Source organism: Alligator sinensis, unplaced genomic scaffold (assembly GCF_000455745.1).
Source record: "Alligator sinensis unplaced genomic scaffold, ASM45574v1 scaffold198_1, whole genome shotgun sequence".
NCBI lineage: Eukaryota > Metazoa > Chordata > Crocodylia > Alligatoridae > Alligator > Alligator sinensis.
In genome coordinates this window covers 2,071,007-2,090,876 of record NW_005841906.1, presented here as the reverse complement: position 1 = coordinate 2,090,876, position 19,870 = coordinate 2,071,007, and the positions used below count along the sequence as shown (strand labels likewise).

Here is a 19,870-nt window from a genome sequence, read left to right as displayed (position 1 = left end):
AATTCAAAAAGCTCCTCTTCATGAGCTTTAAAACTTTTTAACTTGCTGAACTTCCAACTTGATTTACAGGGTCTAAGGCTTTATCTGTATCAACAGAACCTACCAGCATACTCTAATCAATACAAATTCCTAACTAACAAATATAAACTGCTTTAAATTGCATTTATTTATTTATTTATTTAAACAAAACAATGCATTACAATGGGCTAAAATTGTTGCTCAACACCCTTGCATGTCTATTGTTCAGAAAAAATATGCATTTACATTGGTGTTATTTGCAATGGTTCTATACAGCAATGCAGATTACAACAATATCCACCAAGCAGACAGGTAGTGTGCAGTAGGCATTACCATTATTTACTCAAATCTAAAGCAAGGCTTTTTCTCCCCATTCAGCATGTGGTGGGGGGAGGGATTTTTGTCTTAAATTCACATAGGGGTCAGACAAGCAGCTGCTGCACTTCTAGACAGGGCCAGGTTGTCTCATATGGCAGGAAGGGGGTGCATGGAGCAGAGGGGAGAATGGGGGAAACACAGAGGTAGGGGCATGTGGTGTGGGTGGGGGCATGGGGTAAAGGGCAGCAGGGGGAGAATGTGTTGAGTAAGGGGAGTGCAGGGAAGCAGCGCAGGAAAGGGGACATGCAGTGCAGGGGGGAGAGTTGCGGAAAGGGTGCACAGTGCTGTGGGAAGCATGGGGAAAGAACAGCACAGTGTTTGGGAAGAGTATGAAGGAAGGGGAGTGTGGAGTGAGAGCAGCACAGGGAAATGGCACAACAAAGGGATGCATAGAGCAGGGGGGAGCACAGGGAGGGAGTAGGTAGAGCCAGAGGAGTGTGGGGAAGAGAAGCACAGACCAGCAGGGGGGCTACAATGGCTTCAGCCCACCCTGGCTTGGGCTGGAGGCTACAGCCAGAGCTGCTGCCTGGCCTAGCTGGATGTTTCATACTTCCAGCAAAGACAGAGCAGTTGCAGAGATAAGCAGGGAGGAAAGTGAGGGGAGGACATAACGGGCCCCAGAGGGGGACAACTGCTAGAGGGAGGAAGCAGTGGAAAGGGGCCACGCAGCAAGGGGCATAAGTGGGGGGGGAAGGACAAGGAATATGGGGCAGGCTGCCTGACCCCCTCCTCCCCCACTGCTGCTTTCCCTGGGCAGTAGTAGGGGAGATGAATTTAAGGGTACCCTCCAATACCTAGATTCTAGACATGGAAAATTAAAACAAAATGTATACTTTTCTATGTCTAGAATCTAATAATGGGGGGGGAGGGGAGAGGTTATCTGAAATTCAAAGTAATCTTGATTTCAGGTAAATACAGTATTATAGCTCATCATGACTAGGTGGCAGAAAAACAGGTAATGACAGCCTGTCTTTTTTGAGCTTACAGCTGCTCTGGGCAAATGATACTAAATTAGCATAATTTACACTGGTGTCTGAACTACAGATTTTTGAGGGTGGTAACTTTACACCCTCAGATTTTAGGCACTTATACCTGTGTAAATGTGCCTGATGTCCATGCTCTCTATTTGAGTTTTGTACTGGTGTCTATACTGATTTTAGTTGCACCTGTGCAAGTTTAACAAGGCTTTGGATTCCAAGACAAATCTAAAATGCTTTATACCCTATTACTTCAAAATAGTTTGAAACTTCCAAGTCTAAGAAGGCAGAATTAGCTAGTGTTTTATATAAACACAGAATGAAAAGGTAGGGAATCCTAGTTTCTGAACTTCAGTATTGGGTGAGTTATGCAAATTTAACATGGGGATAATACTTCACTGACTTAAAAGGGTGTTGTGAAAATTGATTAACGTAGTCAACATGTAAAATGTTGTATACACGTGCCAAATAACAAGGTGACATTTTTTCACACTGAACTCCTGTGTTTTGTACCTGTAACTTTTTTTCCCTTAATGAGTAGCTTTGATGGCATGAGTAGAAAAGTTGGGATTATCAACCCATGATCTACAAACACTGTGTGTGAATATGCACATTGTAGGCATAGCTGTATGGTACAGAAAGGAAGGAGAGCACCGAGAGGAAAGCTGATGATCTGCAGTGACTAATGTCTGTTACACTTTTCTAATATATACCCTCTTCATGAGTGAAAACCCATAAGCAGACAATCATTTGAAACCAAGCAATGAAAATTAAAAATAAAATAAAATAAACAACTCATACAAATACTGATTTTGAAAAGGCAGAGTTTACATTAATATTTCAGGTAAGGCAGATAAGAGATTTAAGTCCTCATATTGTAATAGCTCTTGAGGGTACAGGATAATCTGTATGCACTGTTGATTTTATTGAGTAAGGGACAGAGGAAGGCAGGCTGTTCCGACTTCATGCCACTGAATGCCTTTTCATTTCTAAATGTTGTATTTTTCACTGAACAAAAGAAAATGTCTGCTCAGAAGCAAACAGCATGAGTGATTAATATCTGAACTATCAGGGTTCTTGCAAACTTCTTTAGAATCAAGCTGGGAAAGGTTAATTTCAAAGCCATTGCGTCCTCTCTGACTTTTCTAAAGAACCATCACAAAAGTTTGAGATTTCAGTGGAAATGAATGATCAAAGATCAGCAATGCTTTTTTCCCCCCTGAATATTGCCACATATCAGATACTTACAAGATTTTAAAGTGTCATCCAGGCATACCTGGTTTTGTTTCTATTACACAGCAGTAACTGCTCATGATCACCATAGCTGAGAATAATTTTTTTCTGCTTTCAGCATACAATCCTCCTCTTTGGGACTTAAAAAAACCCAAACTACTGGAAGTCAGAGCCATAATTTAGTCTAGGAAAGAATTCTGATGAACTATCAGACATGCTCAGTCACCATTCTTATTAAAGGGCAGTGGTTCTGCAATGAGTTTCCGTGCAGGTTAAAAATAAACAGGTGTATGCTTAAGGATACTGAAGCTAAATCCTATAACTGTGGCATTAGGCCTTTAAAGCTGTTTACAGACAAGCCTATTACAGTACTTATAATTAGGATATTAATCTACAATCATAAAACTCTTCAAAATGCTCCTAGACATCAACCTTGCAAACTAATGCAAAGTATGTGTGCAGCAAATACCAGACACCTTCTGGCAGGAAAGGAAACTGATCTGTCTATCCAGATAGATATGAGAGCATAGAACGGATAATACAACTCATCTCAGAAATAGGCAGCAAGATGAGGCAGTAAAAACCCATCAACATACATCATTTGATCATGGTACAGTGTCATCTCCCAGCCTCTATTAGCCCTTGCTGCATCAGTGCAAGTCCCAGACACTTTATCCTGTTTATAATTGCTGATGAGCGGTAATAAGGCCTCCATGCCTCAGCTCCTGTCCGTTCCACTTCAGTGCCCACCTATTAGGTAATAACTTTTATTTACAGCCTTGCTTGATGTGCTGTTCTATTAGTACAGCCGAGAACTGAGCAGGGTAAAAAAGTGTCTCTAATGGGCACTATCATTGCCAGGCCTGGGTGATTTATAATGCAACTCTGTGGCCGTTCTATCATCACATGCCTTTGCGTGAGAAGGCTCTAGGAAGGCTGGATTTCTAACACAATGTCCTCCAGCAGTCAGACACTGAAGTTCACTTAAAAATGCACATTAAAAGGTCAACTGGAACAACAAAGCCCCCTCAGAGTTGTTTTTATACTAAAGAAAATCCTTCACTAACTTTTGTTACATTGTTAGCCCAGACATGTTACCACTGCAGAGCAATAGAATATCTAATTAATGGTAGACCTGAGCTTTTTCCCCTTACTAGACATATAAGGGAGGTTAAAACCTGATCATAAAAAGGATGTTTCAGTCACAGCTAAAACCAAAGAGCCATTCATTTGATTGGCACTCCACACTGTCCTTCTAGATCTCCCAAGTAGGTTGTCAGCTGAGATGATACAGGCCCAGTCCTGCAAAGTGCTTATCAGTCTGGCATCAGACCAGGGCACTTAAGCACATGCCTAAATGTCAGCATCTAAGTAGTCCTATTACTTTAATGGGAACCTTCTTGTGCTTTAAGCTAAGAGACTCAAGCTCAAGCTTATGCCTAACACGACAGAACCCACAACTCCATGAAACATCAGCATTCTCGAGTCCAATGAGCCACCTATAAGAAATGAGGTAACGTATCTATATAAATCCATCAACCTTATAGATGAATAATGTAGACTGGCTGTATTATTACCACACCTGATCTTTCTGTTTCTATTATAGCCTTTTTTTAAAGCACAATTTGGAACTGGCAGCAGTGCACTCAGAGTTCCATTAACCTTTCCAGAAATGTCCAAATTGTACAAAAATGCTTTGAAATTTAACTGTTATGATTTAAAATCATAGAAAATTAGGGTTAGAGGGGACCTCAGGAGGTCATCTAGTCCAAGCCCCAGCTCAAAAGCAGGACCACCCCCAACTAGATTTATATATTTCCTTTCTGCTATGCAACTCTAAGAAGGTATAATATAGTACATGATACTGTATTGTCAGGGCAAGGACACAAGTAAAGAGTAAAGATGCCACAATGAGTTGCACAGGCCTTACTGGAGTGGTGCCTGACATTAATGATGGCATTAATTCTTATTCCAGAGGGGACAACCCAAGCCACACAAAAACCCATACAGCAGGCCAGAGCCCAAAGTTCTTTGCTTCTATAAAATCCTCCCCCTATTGCTTCCTTAAAATCTCTCAGACATCCTCACAGCTAATCATTCTAAGACCTTCCTCACTCTTCTCCATTATAATCCTTATCTTTTGGGAACACTTTAGAATATAAATACTTTGACACCCACACCATCAACTTTGGCAAAGAGGAAAAAACAATATATGGTATTATATATCTTTGTCACAAATGATTCTCTGGGACCCAAAGGGACCAACATTCATAAGATAAAAACTAAAAGAAACTCAGCCTCCAATACCACCTTTTCCTTGTCTGTCTTGACAGATTTATTGTTCTGATCATCTTCAGTTACATTAAATACTAATAATATATGAAAGGTTTAGGTCTTCCTTAAAATTCTCCTGATAGAAACCTGCATCTAACATATGCAGGGCAGATTTCTATTTTTCTGGTCTCAAACACTGATTCTGCAAACCTAAGGGAAAATCTATACTGGAAGTGAAAAAAAATATTCAGCTGAACTCACGCTAAAACATGCTTCCTTTAAAGCTCAACAGAGCAGAAATGTAGGATTCTTACAAGAGGGAGAATAGTGGGTAACATTGAGCAATACATTTTTTAATAATCAAATTAACCAACTTCTTAGAAATAAAAAGAAGCTGAACTGCTACTATGGCAAATGTTGAATGAACATGAAATACTCACCTATAGTAGCCCTCACTTACAGTATTCTTCTTTATAAGTTTTACCAGTTCACCATAATCCAAACTTAATTTTATATGTATACAGTAAAACTCCTTGCAATTCATACCTCTTTTAAATATCATACTTAATTGGATTTCTTACCACTGGCCAGAAAAGCATACCCCTCTCTTCATCAAGCAGCAATGAAAATGTTTGTGAAGTTTTAAAAAAGCACGCTTTAACACAATTTAAAAAAAATGACAATTGCTACATTGAACATTTTCTGTGATCTATACTCAGAAAGTGTTGTTTGCAGGTGAGACTTTCCTCACATGATGCAAAAGCATCAGAGCTAATACATTAAATTGTCTTGGAACTGTCTAAAAGCCAAACTGACTACTTTATTTCCATTGTCAAAATTAGGTGAAATGCTAACAGCAAGCATTAATCCTGACAATGTATTTTATATTTATATTTAAAACACTTTTACACAACTTATGTACTATGTATAATAGAATATGCGTATTTTTGTGAGTTGCATATGACTTTTACATGGAAAAACAATGTTAACTGTTGACAGGGGGCTCAGCATGAGAGGCTGCAACCAAATAATGCAAGCCTTGATCACTGAAAAGAAGACAAGGAGAAAGCAGTTTGGTAAAAACTAAGAAAACCAAAAGCAATAGAAAACCATTTTGGTTTGTTTAGTTGTACTCCAGAAGAGAAGATGGCAAGCTTTCTTTGCAGTTCTGTTAGTTTACAAGAACACTGTAAGCCTAACACATATTAGCCTACAGGACCAAAAAAATCTCTCTGTATTACTAGCATAAACAGGAAGTACAAAAGCTACTGGGGAAAGACACCATACCCGTTTAATGCAGTATTTCCCAACATATCTAGTAAATCCATCCAATTTAGTCTAAGGAGATACTGTTGCTCCCATATGGCACTGCAAACTGTAACCTTAGTTGCCATTTTGCTAATTATGATCAGATTTTTAATATTCGGGTAGTGCTTTCTCCCAGCATTTTTCAAGATTCTCTATCCAGAAAGATATTTAACCATCTTTTAGTCATAATTGTAGTTAGACGTTACAGCAGTTACTAATTGAAGGGAAAACAGGAATTAGGAATACCAGATGCACTGCAGTTTACTTTGCACAGGAATACAGAGGCAAACTTACTTTCTTGTTAGAGCAGGCCGCACCAAGCTTACACCAGAAAAATTCTCACATCTGATGACTGTAGGAGAGAGACCCAGTGCGCAAAGTGCTAAACTGAGAAACATCTACTGAAGGACTCAATGAAGGACACCAATCCCCAAAAGAGAGATAATCCTTAATTAATAGGAAATACCTTTTTTCAACCCTAATGTTGCTTACAGCTACATAGAGAAATCAGGACATGGAGGGTTCTGTCACAGCTGAGAAAAATTAGGCTAGTCTTAGTCACAGAAGTTGTGAATATTAGTCCTCCAGACCGGGGAATCAATCAGGAAAGGTGTAGCCAACTCTGCTCAAAAATGGTTTGCTTTTTGAATTCTGTACATTACTCTTAAAGCCGGCCTCTTCTGAAGAGCCTCCAGCTAATTAAATTTTAATTTTGTCCAAATGGATTACTTTTGTATTTTTGTATGATTATGTCACATTAATGATAAAAGCAGTAAATTTAAGTGTTTAGACGTTAGAGGAAACTTTGAGAGAATTCTTATTGTCTGCCCATTTTTTATTATGAGCAATTGCCATGCTTCAGTTGTCACACTTAGCAGCAAATCATTACGGTTTATTTGTCATTGCTATTTTAAGGAATATTTACCACACCCAATTCTACCATACAGCAACATTTTATGCGAAATCCAACACAAAGGAAAAGGTACCTGAGTCACAGGATCTTTTGGTTGGTGTGGTTAAGGAGACATGAGCTGTACCTGTGCATGGCCCACCTGGAAACAAAGAATACCATCAGTTTTAACATACAAACTAACATTCAATATTTGCAACTTTCATACAGATAAATAAAGTCAGGATTGCATCTGGGGTAATATAGCCGCTGAAATCTGAATGCGTCTTGGAGTAGCTGCAGTAATAGTTGTTTTTATGCAGCTCTTCATTCTCCACCCTGGCCTCCCCGTTAATATCTGACCACACCTTGTGATTAGATATGCAGACAAGGTTTGTTTTGTTAGGTAAACACTTTATATATTAGCAATATCTTCAGATGAACACACACTGGAAACATTCCCTCTATGCTAGAAAAGGCATCGCGTTCATTCTAACCAAGCTAGGATCTCATGGAGGTAGCCCACAAGTAAAATCATGGGTTAAAATGTTGGCTTCATTGAAGTCAGTGAGAGATTGCTCAACTGGCTCCACAGGGATTTCACGTATTGTTTCTAGTGCTTTCCATCCCAAAGGGACTTTGCAAGCAGTTTAAGTTAGGCCTGAAGAGGTCAGACAATACCAGTGAATCCACCTTATCCTAGGCCTGAATTTTGCCTCATTTCTAAAAATCACTTTTTGTCCTGTGGTGGAGCGCAGTACGTTTGGAACAGCAGATAGCAACGCTATGTAGTAGTGAAGGCAAGGGAATAAGAATGGCAAGTGCAGCTGGAACTTCTGGAAGAATTGTATAGACAGAATACTGCTGGCTAAACTGTTGTGGGGTCACTGGAAGTGATCAAATCTATGGTTTTGCAAATAATCTAAGCACAAGCAAATACCCTACATTTTTTTGTAGACAAATTATTTCATGTTCTGGACTCCTGCCTACTGATTTGGCATTTGTCTGTGGTAAATTGCTTTTAAGCTTCCTAGCATCTTAACATGCATCATCATGGAAGAGCTCTCTAGAGATCTTGTTAAACTAACAACCCAATTCAGGGTACTCGCGATATTACAGTAAAGGACAAATAAAACCATATACTGGAGCCAAAACAAATTGACAACAATGTAAATGGCAGTAATAATACATCATAGTTTTGTTAGTTAGATGATAACAAAGCTAAAGCCTGCAATCAGATCTGGTCTAGCAGAATCTGGCTATCAAAATATGAATAATTCAATGTAAGAATGGGTTTACCATAAGCTTAACTCCAGATATATAATGTGCTAATAACTGGGCTATTAACTAGGCATCTAGTTGCTACGTATCCTGAAAACAGCACTATTGCTAGAGCAAACGTAGCCTTCTCTTTTCAAACAATTTCATGTCTAGATTGTTGTTTTTAAAAAACAAAACAAAACATTTTCCCCTTTTTACTGAATTTTCCTGTTAAGTTTTTCTTTTGTTTATTTTTATGATAGAAATAATGGGCCATGGCAATTCTGTTTATGATAGAAATCTCATGGGATTATAAGAACACTGCAAAAGAAAGACTTGAGAATATAATTTTTAATTAGCCGTCTACAACTCTGCTCTTTTAAATGTCATCTATTGAACTCAGTCCCCTGAAATGCACTTGGGAACAAAGATCTCAAGAGCTTTTAAAATTTCAGACTGCCAGCCTTTCAAATGAGAGCTGATAAAGCTCCCACTACAGTTCTCTGGCCCTCCAAGGAGTCTTCATGCAAAAGATACAATTTTATACCCTCTTTCCAAGTAATCTTTTAAGTGGTTGTGTGATAAATCAAAATGCAAGCTAAATGGAAAGCTGTCAAGCTATAATCATAAAAAAAATAAACTTCTTTACATGGGTTAGAAAATGTCAGAATTTAAAAAAGTAAAAATTTTAGGTGTCAGATTAATTCACGCTAGTAATACTATTGTCCAAGGTATGAAAAATGCATTAGTCTACAAGGTGGTGTGTGTTTGGGAAGAGAAGATGATGAAAGGATCCTGAGACAGATTTGACAACTGTTTGAAGAACTACTGACAAGCTGACTCAAGCTCTAACACAATGCTGCAATGTTTGTGATATTAATATTGCAAAGGATTTTTAGAACAAATAGCAAAAGGTTTTCTGTTGGAAATGCACACAAAACTAAAATACAGAACTGTTAGGTTCGTCAGTGTCCATTTTAAGGAGCAGATGCACATTAACTATTTACATGTAAACACTGCTCAACCCAGACTAGGCCATTCCAATAAATTTATTTTATACAACAACTGTATTATGGCCACTTAAAGAGAGATTTTAATTAGATTATTTCAAGTTTAATAGAAATAAAAGCTGATAGGCCTTACCACACAAGAAAATGAATGTGACCAACCAACATGATTACTGTAAATATTTACAGTATTGTAAAGATTTATCTTAATTGGGTTTCTCAGAAGACAGTCAAATGTAGGATGCTAATTTGTCATTTTCTAAAACTGAATAAGCTACCTGCATCCCTCATTGTACTGGATTCTCATAAACGTAACAGAAGATTCTTTATACTGTCTTACTATGTGTGTTCAGATAGTTTTGTTTTGAACTGCCCCAAACTAGGGTTTCAACAACTAACAACTTGGGATTTGCATGCAAATACATCAATGCCTAATAACCAACAAAGCTGGCATGCCCTTTAAAGCACTTCCACAGTTGTTTTTTGTTTCAGCATTAAAAATAATCATGCATAATGCAGTACTATGTAGCATGGGCTTGAATCGGCTATTCTGTATGGAAATCATGGTGCCAAATCCTTTGTATTGTTAACTAATGCAGAAATCTTTATACTTTTTGAAATAGGATAGAATATTTTTCACTGGGCTGAAATTAGTATTGCATAGAAAAATTAACTCAGATAAGTGAGGATGGTGGTCCAACCTACTTGGTAAAGATAACACGTCTCGCCCAAGTATCAAAACATAAGTACCTGAAATCAGGGCTCAGGGGAGTTAACCAGGATTCACAAAATGCTCATGTGCACAATACATCTGCAAATGAAAGAATCCAGAGGCCAGCTCATGGTATAATCCAAAAGGCTGGAGACTGCTAATTGCTCTCACAGCAAAATGTTATAAGACTAAAGCTCAAGAATAATATAGCTTTTAGATGTACTTCATTATCCTATCTGCAGATCCAAAATTCATGAAGTTAGCTTAGTCATGAGATTTTAAAGAGTTTGAGTTTCTTTAATAAGAGATGCAGAAGCAGACATAATGAAAGCCGATACTCGCCAACAATAGCATATGAATTCAGGAACTGGAGCTTTACAGCAGCCAAAATACGGCAAATTTTATGGTGAAAATAAGTTGGGTTTGCATATTGAAGCCCTGAAAGAGAGGGCAACCAAAGAGAAATACTTTGTAACACTGGAAATGTAGAAAAATATAGGCAGTCTTGTTAATACACCTGCAGCGCCTAGTTATTTTTGGCTCCTGGTATCACTAACTTGTAGCTGCTGTTAACATACTACAATAGAAGGGCATCAGTTAGGACAAACAGACTGTCAAATAGTTAATTAAAAATGGTCTGTGGCCCAATCAAACTAACATTTCACTAATATTCTCTTGTAACAGTAAAATATTAATAAAACATAAAAATAGTTAACTTACCCATTTCTTTTGCAGATTTATTACTCTTCCAATATGCTCTCTTAATTAACATGACATTTACATAACAATATAATTAATTTCCATCTACAGGCACTGTAGACTAATTAGAAATGCATCATCCCTTTTTAAATACCTTGTCAATTTCATTCCATCTAATATGGGGCCGATTCACCTTTTGCAGCACTAAACATACCAATACATCAAAATCCTACTCAGACAAATAATTTTGGGCCTCCAAATTTAATGAATGGAACAAAATTAGTGGAACAAAAATGCAACAATTTGAAGCATCTAGCAAGAAACTTAGACAACATGTAAAGTGCATTCTAGTGACTATGTAATACAAAAAGCGGTCAATTTTCTTATATCCAACACAAATTGAATACACTTAAAAACTAGCAGCATGTATAACTGCCTTCTCACTAGAATATTTTCCTTTACAAATCCGAGAGATTCTGACAAATGTGAAACTAGTTTAAAAATATCCAGTGGGATTATTACGCATTATTTGTTAACTGCTGACAATGGGGAAAGTCTCAGGGGAAAGAGACTCCTCGTAGCACTCTAGCAATTGGACTAGATTGACAGGACCTATTCTTGGGAACAAGTACCTTCTTGACACTTTACGCAGAATCTTGGGAAGTGGTGTCTGTCAGAGCAATGCCTGGGCTTCCTTGTGCAAATACCCAAAACAAAAGTTACTGCAAGGCAGAGGCCCTGGTCTATACTAGTTCTTTTCTCCACTTAAATAAGAACTGACTAGATAGCCTAGATTTTATTACTTTAGTCTGTCAGTAAACTCAAAAAAACCCCCAAACACTTGTAACCTTTGTTTGCCATTGAAGGACATGGTGTTTGAAATCTGAATGCCTCACATCTGATGGCGCAGTTCAGTTATTGGAGACTCCTTACCAAACAGAAGGGGAGATTGGGGATATGAGCAAGGGCTCAATGCCTGGAAAATGTGGTGAGGAGTCAAAGTTGCCTCGAAAGAGAACTCTCCAGCCAGGGGTGATGGGGAATTAAGGTTTTGCCGCCCCTATGCAGACATGCTGTGTCTGGTTGATGCATCAGCTGGAGGTGGCTGCAGGGGAGAGGTGGCTCCAGGCCCTGTGCAGGTGAGATGAGTGGGGTGGGTAGGGAGGAGGGAGATGAAAGTTTGCAGATTTATGCTCTCTGCCCTTACCCACTCACAGGTAAGCCAGGACATACTGTGCTATACTTTTGGAACACAACTGGTCCCAAAAGCAGTTTGACCCATTCCAAAGAGGAAGGGAGGAGGGAGGGTGGAAGACTAGGATACTGGGGGTATCCCACTATTGAGAGAAGCATGTAGCTTTCCAGCTGATGCAAGAGCCAGCTCTTTTCTGCAAAAATAAAACTTTGAACAGGTGCACGCTCATTTTTTATGTCAGAAGTAAGGCACTTCCCCAGCACAAATGTTACATTTATCCATACAGCCCTAGTATGGACTGAAGGCAGCTGGACTACACAATGGTACACAGATTAATATATTATTATTATTATAATATACACACAATTTTTTTCCCCAAAATAAAATCATGAATAATATCAAAACTAAGTACATAGTGAACAAACATGACCATGAAGCGAACAACGTAAAAGAAACTTAGATCTACAGTGATCAAAACAAAGCAGTGTACATCTGAACCTTGTTCTAACTTCAGGGGGTCTTAAGGGAGCTAGCAGGTTCCTATATAGGGAATAAAAAGCAGTCTTTTTTGTAGGAGGAGCTAAGATGGCAGTCAAAGGAGAGCTGGTTTCTCAAGATACTTGCATAGCAATAGGGGCTCTGTGAGGTTTTAGGAGAAATACTGAGGACACTGGCAAAACAGGAAAGACCAGCACTTTGGAAACTTGCCCAAACCAGGAATTTAGTTTGTGCATTTGCTTAATCAGTAGAGACATACCTAATTTATCTACATAATCAAGTTTGAAGAGCCATCGATTAGACGTACAAATACATAAAGACCTAAAACAAGAATGTTAAACCTGTGCAAGCTCAGTCTGCACAAACAGCATGCTCTTCCTGTGAGAAAAAGCAAATCCTTGTAAGAAGTAATTTGCTGCAGAATGAATAAGCTGCACAACAATTTTGGTTGCCTCCACCATTAAACATAGCTCAGAAGAAAGGACATTTAAATAATTATGCATTTTTCTCAAACTAACGAGGCTGTCTTCAGTCATCTTTGAGGATTTTATTTATATGCAATTTTGCAATGCAAAAATCACCATTACATTGTTGGTCTTAATTGGTGCTATTCTGTGGTGAGAATATTGGCTAAGTGCAGACATTCAAAACGCCTGAGGCAGAATCAATCTAAGTTGCATGGTTTTCTGTAAGTGGCTTAGGTTAAATCTATAGTGAACAGTATATGTCTGCCTGTTAGTGGGGAAGGGTGTGAGGGGGCATGCAGGCTGCTTGCACTGATTGAACCTTGCAGGTTGGGGGTGCTGCAGGCTCCCTGGGCTGCTGGAGGCTGCTGAGCGTAACCAAACACCCAGGCCACCCCTCACTGACAGCCAGGCACAAGCAGGCAAGCCCACACACCCCTCCCACCCTAGTACTCCGGCAACCTGTAGCTGTAGGCCAAAAAAGTCTTGCAGCATCCCAGGTGCTCATGGCCTGGGTACCTCCTGGCTATGGCTGAGCCATGGAGGTCACAGGGTTGCCTCCATGTAGGCTCAGTTTTGATGTTCTACCTTCTGCCACACCAGAGATAAACCACCTGGCACCAGAGCCCTCCTTGAAGGAGGGGTGGGGATCCATGCTCAGGTCTGGGTGGCAGGGCACCCATCTCTGGCCTCTGAGATGTGGTGTGTGAGAGCCAAAGTTGGGCACTGGGGCATGGGGGTCCCTGGCTGGGTGTGCAGGAAGCCAGGGTCAGCTCTCTGGAGCTGTGCCCAAGCATGGGGGTTCACTTAGGCTTACATCATGGGGTACTTTGTGATGGAGTGGGCGGGGGGGGGCACAGCCCATGGGTGTGGGTGCTCAGGCTGCAGGACTCATGCAGGCAACACGGATGCCCCCCCTTCCCTGCCTGCAACTCACAGATGGCTAGAGGCAGAATGCAAGACTGGGGAGAGGGTTTGCTGGCTCTGCTCAGAGATCGCTCAGGGGTGGGGCTCACTAAGCACTCAGCTGGAGCAGACTAGCATGGGCTGAGTTCTAGTGTGCTTCCCTGCAAGGGGGGAGTTGAAGGGGTCTGCAAAAGGAAGCTAGGATGCCACAGGACAGTAATCTAAGTTTACTCAATAGGGGATCTGGTACAGAAGTTCGATTCACTGTACAAGTGAATCGATTAGATTTGAACGCATGTTGAATAAAGTCCATCTTAGACAGGGTTCTGCCATTTTTAGACTGGTCTCTGTGTGCTGAACTTCTGTAACGGTTATGGGCTTAGATTTATTTCTGATCACTTAGACCAGTTTGTGTGTATTGTCTGTAGTTATAGACTAGGTATAGACATTCAAAAATCCCAAGGCGGAATCAATCTAAGTTATGTGGCTTTATGTAAGTGGCGTAGTTCAGTGGTTCCCAACCTTTTTAGACTATGAACCGGCAAATCATAGACTGGAATCATACAATCATAGGGCTGGAAGAAACCCTGAAGGATCATTGGGTCCAGCCTCCTGCATGAGCAGGAAAGACATCTGGGATCAGGTGACCCCAGCCAGGTGACTGTCCAGTCTTCTCTTGAAGACCTCTAGGGTAGGTGATTGTACCACCTCTGGGGAGAGCTTGCTCTATAGTCTGGACACCCTAGTTGCGAAGAAGTTTTTCTAATGTTCAGCCTGAAACTATCTTCCAGGAGTTTGTGGCCATTGTTTCTAGCTTTCTTCCAGGGCACCCCGGTGAACAGTTGTTCACTGAGCCCCTGATGTACGCCTGTGATACAGTGGGAAGCCGCAATCAGGTTCCCTCTCAGCCTTTTCTTTAAGCTGAAGAGTCCAAGATCCTTCAGCCTTTCCTCGGATGGCTTGCCATGCAAGTCTCTGATCATATGGGTGGCCCTTTTCCGGAGCCTCTTGAGCTTTAGCATGTCCTTATTGAAGTGCGGTGCTCAGAACTGGACGTAGTACTCTAGCTGCAGCTGCACCAATGTTGAGGAAAGCGGGAAAATCACTTTTCTGGTTTTACTGGAGACGCATCGATTGATGCATGCCAGAGTTTTATTGGCTCTACTGTATTGCATTGTTGACTCATTCATACGGGGGTCTATTGTTATCCCCAGATCCCTTTCATTTGCAGTGCTGGTCAGGTTAGCACTGCCCAGCCTGTAGGTGTGCTGGGGGTTCTTCCTTCCCAGATGCAGCATTTTGCATTTCTTTATGGTAAACCGCATCTGGTTCCGTTCTGCCCAACATGCCAGCCTGTCTAGGTCTGCTTGTTTCTGCAGCTTATCTGCAGGTGTGTCTGCACAACCCCATAGCCTGGTGTCGTCCGCAAACTTGGCCATTGGGCTTTTCACCCCCTCATCCAGGTCGTTGATGATGTTGAACAGCACTGGGCCAACTACTGACCCCTGGGGTACGCCACTGCCCACATCTCACTGGAAGTGACCATGGATCAGCAAACCGTGGACAAGCATACTTCAGACCAGAAGTGACTGGCATACTGCAGACTCGCAGCGAACCCTTTTTTATACTCAGTACTGGTCTGGCAGCCAACCGGTATTGAGCCGTGGCCCGGGCATTGGGAACCTCTGGTATAGTTTATATCAGTAGTGAACAGAACACATTCGCCTTCTGGTGGGGTAGGCAAGTCTTAGACCAGGTTCTGCCATTTTTAAACCAGTCCATGTGTGCCAAACTTCTATTCTGTCATGTGTATAGACCAGTTTCTGATCACTTATATCAGTTAAAGTGTACTGTCTGTACCTGGCTGTAGCAAGATACCTCAAGCCAGGATTCCAAGGTTCTGCTTCCTTTTCTGGCATTGGTCTACTCTTATTTCTGGCAAATTGCTTTGCCTCAGTTTGCTCATTGGTAAAATGGACATGGTACTTCCCTAGCTCTGAGGTATAATTTAAGGCCTAAAGTACTTCTGAAATTCGCAGTTATGATACAATAGTAAATTCACTGTTATAGTAACCTAAGCTGTTGTAGAGCTTCTGTTCCTTTACCAACGTTTTTGCACATGAACACATTTGTTTCAGCTTCTTAGGGCCTCCTCCTCTTTATTAAACGAGTCAACAGAATATGCTGCTGAATACATCCCGCAAGACTAGTATAAACTGGAATTGGAGGAAATAATTAACAGCGATACTATTTTGTTGGCCTTAATTAGGCTTCAAAATTACCCTTGCCATTGACATGAAAAGGAACTCTTTTCAATCTTTCTACATGCTTACTACAACACAGTACAGGATATGTTAGAAAGGCAGAGCAACAAACTGCCTCAAACTTTGCTTGTGAAGATGAAAGCAAAACTCACAGAAAGGTCATAATGCCATAATGCAGCTGTTCCCAAAGTGACAGATTGCACACCACCAATTTAAAACAATACAACCTTAAGTACCACCACCCTATTTTTGTCATATAAAGCAATTATAATAAATCTGTTAACGTATACCACTGATAGGTTTTCTGCATACCACTGGTGGTACACATATCACAGACTGGGAACCACTGCATAATGCCATCATTTACACAGATCACCCTTGCCCAGAGGTGAGCTTGAAGTATATACATTATGCTTGCTTTACATTTCTACGTCTTTACTTAGGGTGTACTGGAGCTTCTTTTCTTCAGATTTATAAATTAATATCCCCCCATTAAAATCAGATTTAAAGTTAGGGAATACATATGTGATTTTATACTAAATGTAAAGAGGGAAGTATATGGGTTTGTGCTAAGAGAGCAGAAAAAATCTGAGATGGCTGCTATCCAGAGGTATAAAAAATAAAGTACATTTAACTTTACATTTTCAAGGTGCATCAAAGCCTGACCACGTTTATATTATTTTTAACAAGTCAAGCCAATGAATCATCTCCAAACTGAGAGATTCCACCTCTCTTGCAAACATCTAATTAAAAAGCCTCAAACAGTTAGCTCTTACTACAATCCCTAAAGGCCAAACCACAGTAATGCTAAACATTAACCAGAGAAGCATATCACAGGATCAAGGACCTACTGATGAGAATGCCCAAGTCCTGTTATCAGATGTACAAACTTGGGTACCAGAAGCAAGAACATGATGAGTGCTGCCGTCAGTCAATCTTGTGTGTTCACACGAAACTTGATATAATTTCTTAAGGTCACTGTTTGATTTGCAGTTTTTGTCAATTGTATGTGGACATGAAGTTTAATTGTAATATTAAATCTTTTAGTCATGGAACAAGCCAGTTTTGTAGCTCAACACATTTTTAATAGTTGCTGCATTATTTTAGAGAAAAGCTGAAACATCTGCTTTAGAGAAAGACAAATATATGAATCTATGATTTTATATGGCAAAAAACAGTAAAATTATTTCCATGACTACCTCTAAGAAATCAATCAATGCTTGATAGTTAGGTTGGGATAAGTCAATATTTCTTTACACAATTAATTCAATTACAGAAGCATATTTGAATGTAACACTTCTCTCTTCTGCCTTGTCTTATTTCATTCATCAGCTTAGAAACAGAATGCTTTAGGATAAAGACCATAGACAAGACTAGATTTGCAAAACTGCCAACTGCTTGTGTACATCCAGACTCCCTGGATGTCTCCAAGTTTTCAGACAATGATGAGTACCTGCCCTCTGAAAATCAGAATCCTTTAATGCGTCTTCAACTGAGCATCCAAAAATGAAGCATCCAAAAACGTTAGTCACTCTCACAAAGTACAGCCTTGTTTTTTCTCTTGTTTACAAAGCACCACTGTAATATAAATATTAAATATTTTCATAGTATAAAGCAGAAAACTGTCATGTCTGACTCAGTTTATTAACTTTGACTTACTCAAGCAAAAGGCAAAAACCTGGAGTAGTTACAAATTGTTGGAAACCTTGTTTTTGTCTAAGGCTGTCAGAGAAGAGACACTTAGAAAAGGATGAATATCTCTGTGTGCATTCTTCATAAGGGAATCCTGATGGAAGTGAAATGACTGGCATGCGATTTCTCATTCAGAGCATGGAAATACTGAAAATATTCATTACTTTTCTAACACTGTAGGCATGCATGGCATTTTACAAACAGTGTTTCGACAAGTCCCCGCACCATGAAGCTCACAGTTTAAACATTTAACAATTGCACTGGTTGAAAACAATACTTCATGGTTCTGACAGAGCTGATTTTGACAACCTTGTGCATCTTGGCTCTCAGCTACAGTACTTTATACCCAGACATCATTAGATGCACTGAAATACTTTCACACCCAAAAAGAGGACTTCTGGTACTTCTACCACACTCAGAAATGCTTAGCATCGGAGGAACAACACTAACACTAGTTTCACACAGCATTTCAGTAAAAGCTTGCCTTAACAAACAAGTACTCAAATGGTCAAGAATGGCTACTTAAGTGTCTGGTTTGACTCAGTGTTGGCCAGATTTTAGAAGGTGTTGTGGACCTGAGCACCTACTAGAAGCTATGCATGCTTAGCACATCTAGAAGTCAGAAGCAGGCATGTGAGATTGTTTCTTATTTTTGTGCGCCCAGTCACAGACCACTAATGACTAGGGGTCTACCTAACTCAAGGAAATTGTGGGGCCAGGCACCATTTTCACAGGAAGATCATGGTATCTCTGCCCCCCCCCCGGCGATTGGCTTAGACACCCCGGTGGTCCCACCCTGGCCACTAACAGACTGCAAGGGCTGTCCATCATATGGCCCCACCTCTCGCTGGTAATTGGTTGCGAAGGCTGTCCATTATGAAGCCATGCCCCTTGCTGTTAGTGGGTGGAGAGGAGGGGGGGGCAACATAAGAGGCAGCTCTCAGCACCTTGGCTTGCCCTTTGTGTGGGCTGTCCCCTCCCTCTTCCCACTAGTGGGCTGAGCAGCTAGGGCACAGAGCCATGAAGTCTGCTGGTTCCCTCTGGGGAGCCAGCATTTTATTTTTAGTAAGTTTTCTACTTTTTTTTCCTGTGGATTTTGTGGACATTGCTCACTTTTGCAGGCAATGATGGATTTTGTGATTTTTGCAAAATCGTGATTTCGGTAGTTTCCTAACCAATGACTCTTCTGGCCCATCCTTTGACATGATGCCTGTATGTACAATACCATGGAATCTTGCACATGTATGAAGAGCGTTTTTGCAGATTTCCTAATTAAACAATCTTCAGCATTGGAGATGCGTGCTTATGACTGTTCTAGGAACACGAGCAATTACTCTCCCTATTATAGCATTTGCAAATTCAAGGAGGCCAGCAAGAAGTTAAGCACATAATTACAACAAAACCATGTAATCTAAAACCAAGAACTACTGAAATATCAAATCTGATGCAGCTGCCAGAGATGGAATTTTTCACGCTGACATTTTTCCTGTCACATTACAATGCAGAGTTAACTTTAAAGCTGCATAGTGTCAGCTTTAAGTCCACCTGTGTAGAGAAAGAAAAATGTGACAGCCCATAGAAAGAAATGAAGGGATGACACGAGACTAAAATTATTCTATGTGCTGTGACCTTTTCTTTACCAAGGGAGAGAGGACCTTATTAAATAAGTGGGTTTTTGAAGAAGCTTGGAGGCTCCCTCTTTCACTTGCAAATCAATTTAACAGATAGCCACCAGTTAATAAACCCAGCAAAACATTATTGGAGCAACCATCTAATCCTAGGTTAGTGTTGGCAAAGAAACTGGTGTTTGCACATCCTAAACAAAAAAAAATACAAATAAATGAAGAAACACACAGACACACACAAAAAGGGACCAGCAAGGGGGAAAGAGATGGTTTACTATATTGATTTAGTTATACATACTTAGAAATAGACATACATTTTGTGCAATCCTAATCTGGGCACAATTATACCACTATAATATTTAGTGAAGTAGCTTTATTTCAGTAAATTTACTAATTTTTAAAACCCATATAGTCTAACTGAGGGTGTGGGGCACCTGTGTATAGTCCAGACTGAAGTGCCAGTACTTCAAG

General features: G+C 40.2%; 1 protein-coding gene across 1 annotated transcript in view; it reads right to left on the bottom strand.

Moving 5' to 3' along the window:
- The window catches only part of ZFAND3 (zinc finger AN1-type containing 3), a 259,189-nt gene that overhangs the window by 53,057 nt on the left and 186,262 nt on the right, over positions 1-19,870 (bottom strand). The window contains exon 5 of the mRNA XM_006018579.3: positions 7,175-7,240. Within this exon, the coding sequence (XP_006018641.2) occupies positions 7,175-7,240 (66 nt within the window). The remainder of the gene's footprint in view (positions 1-7,174; positions 7,241-19,870) is intronic.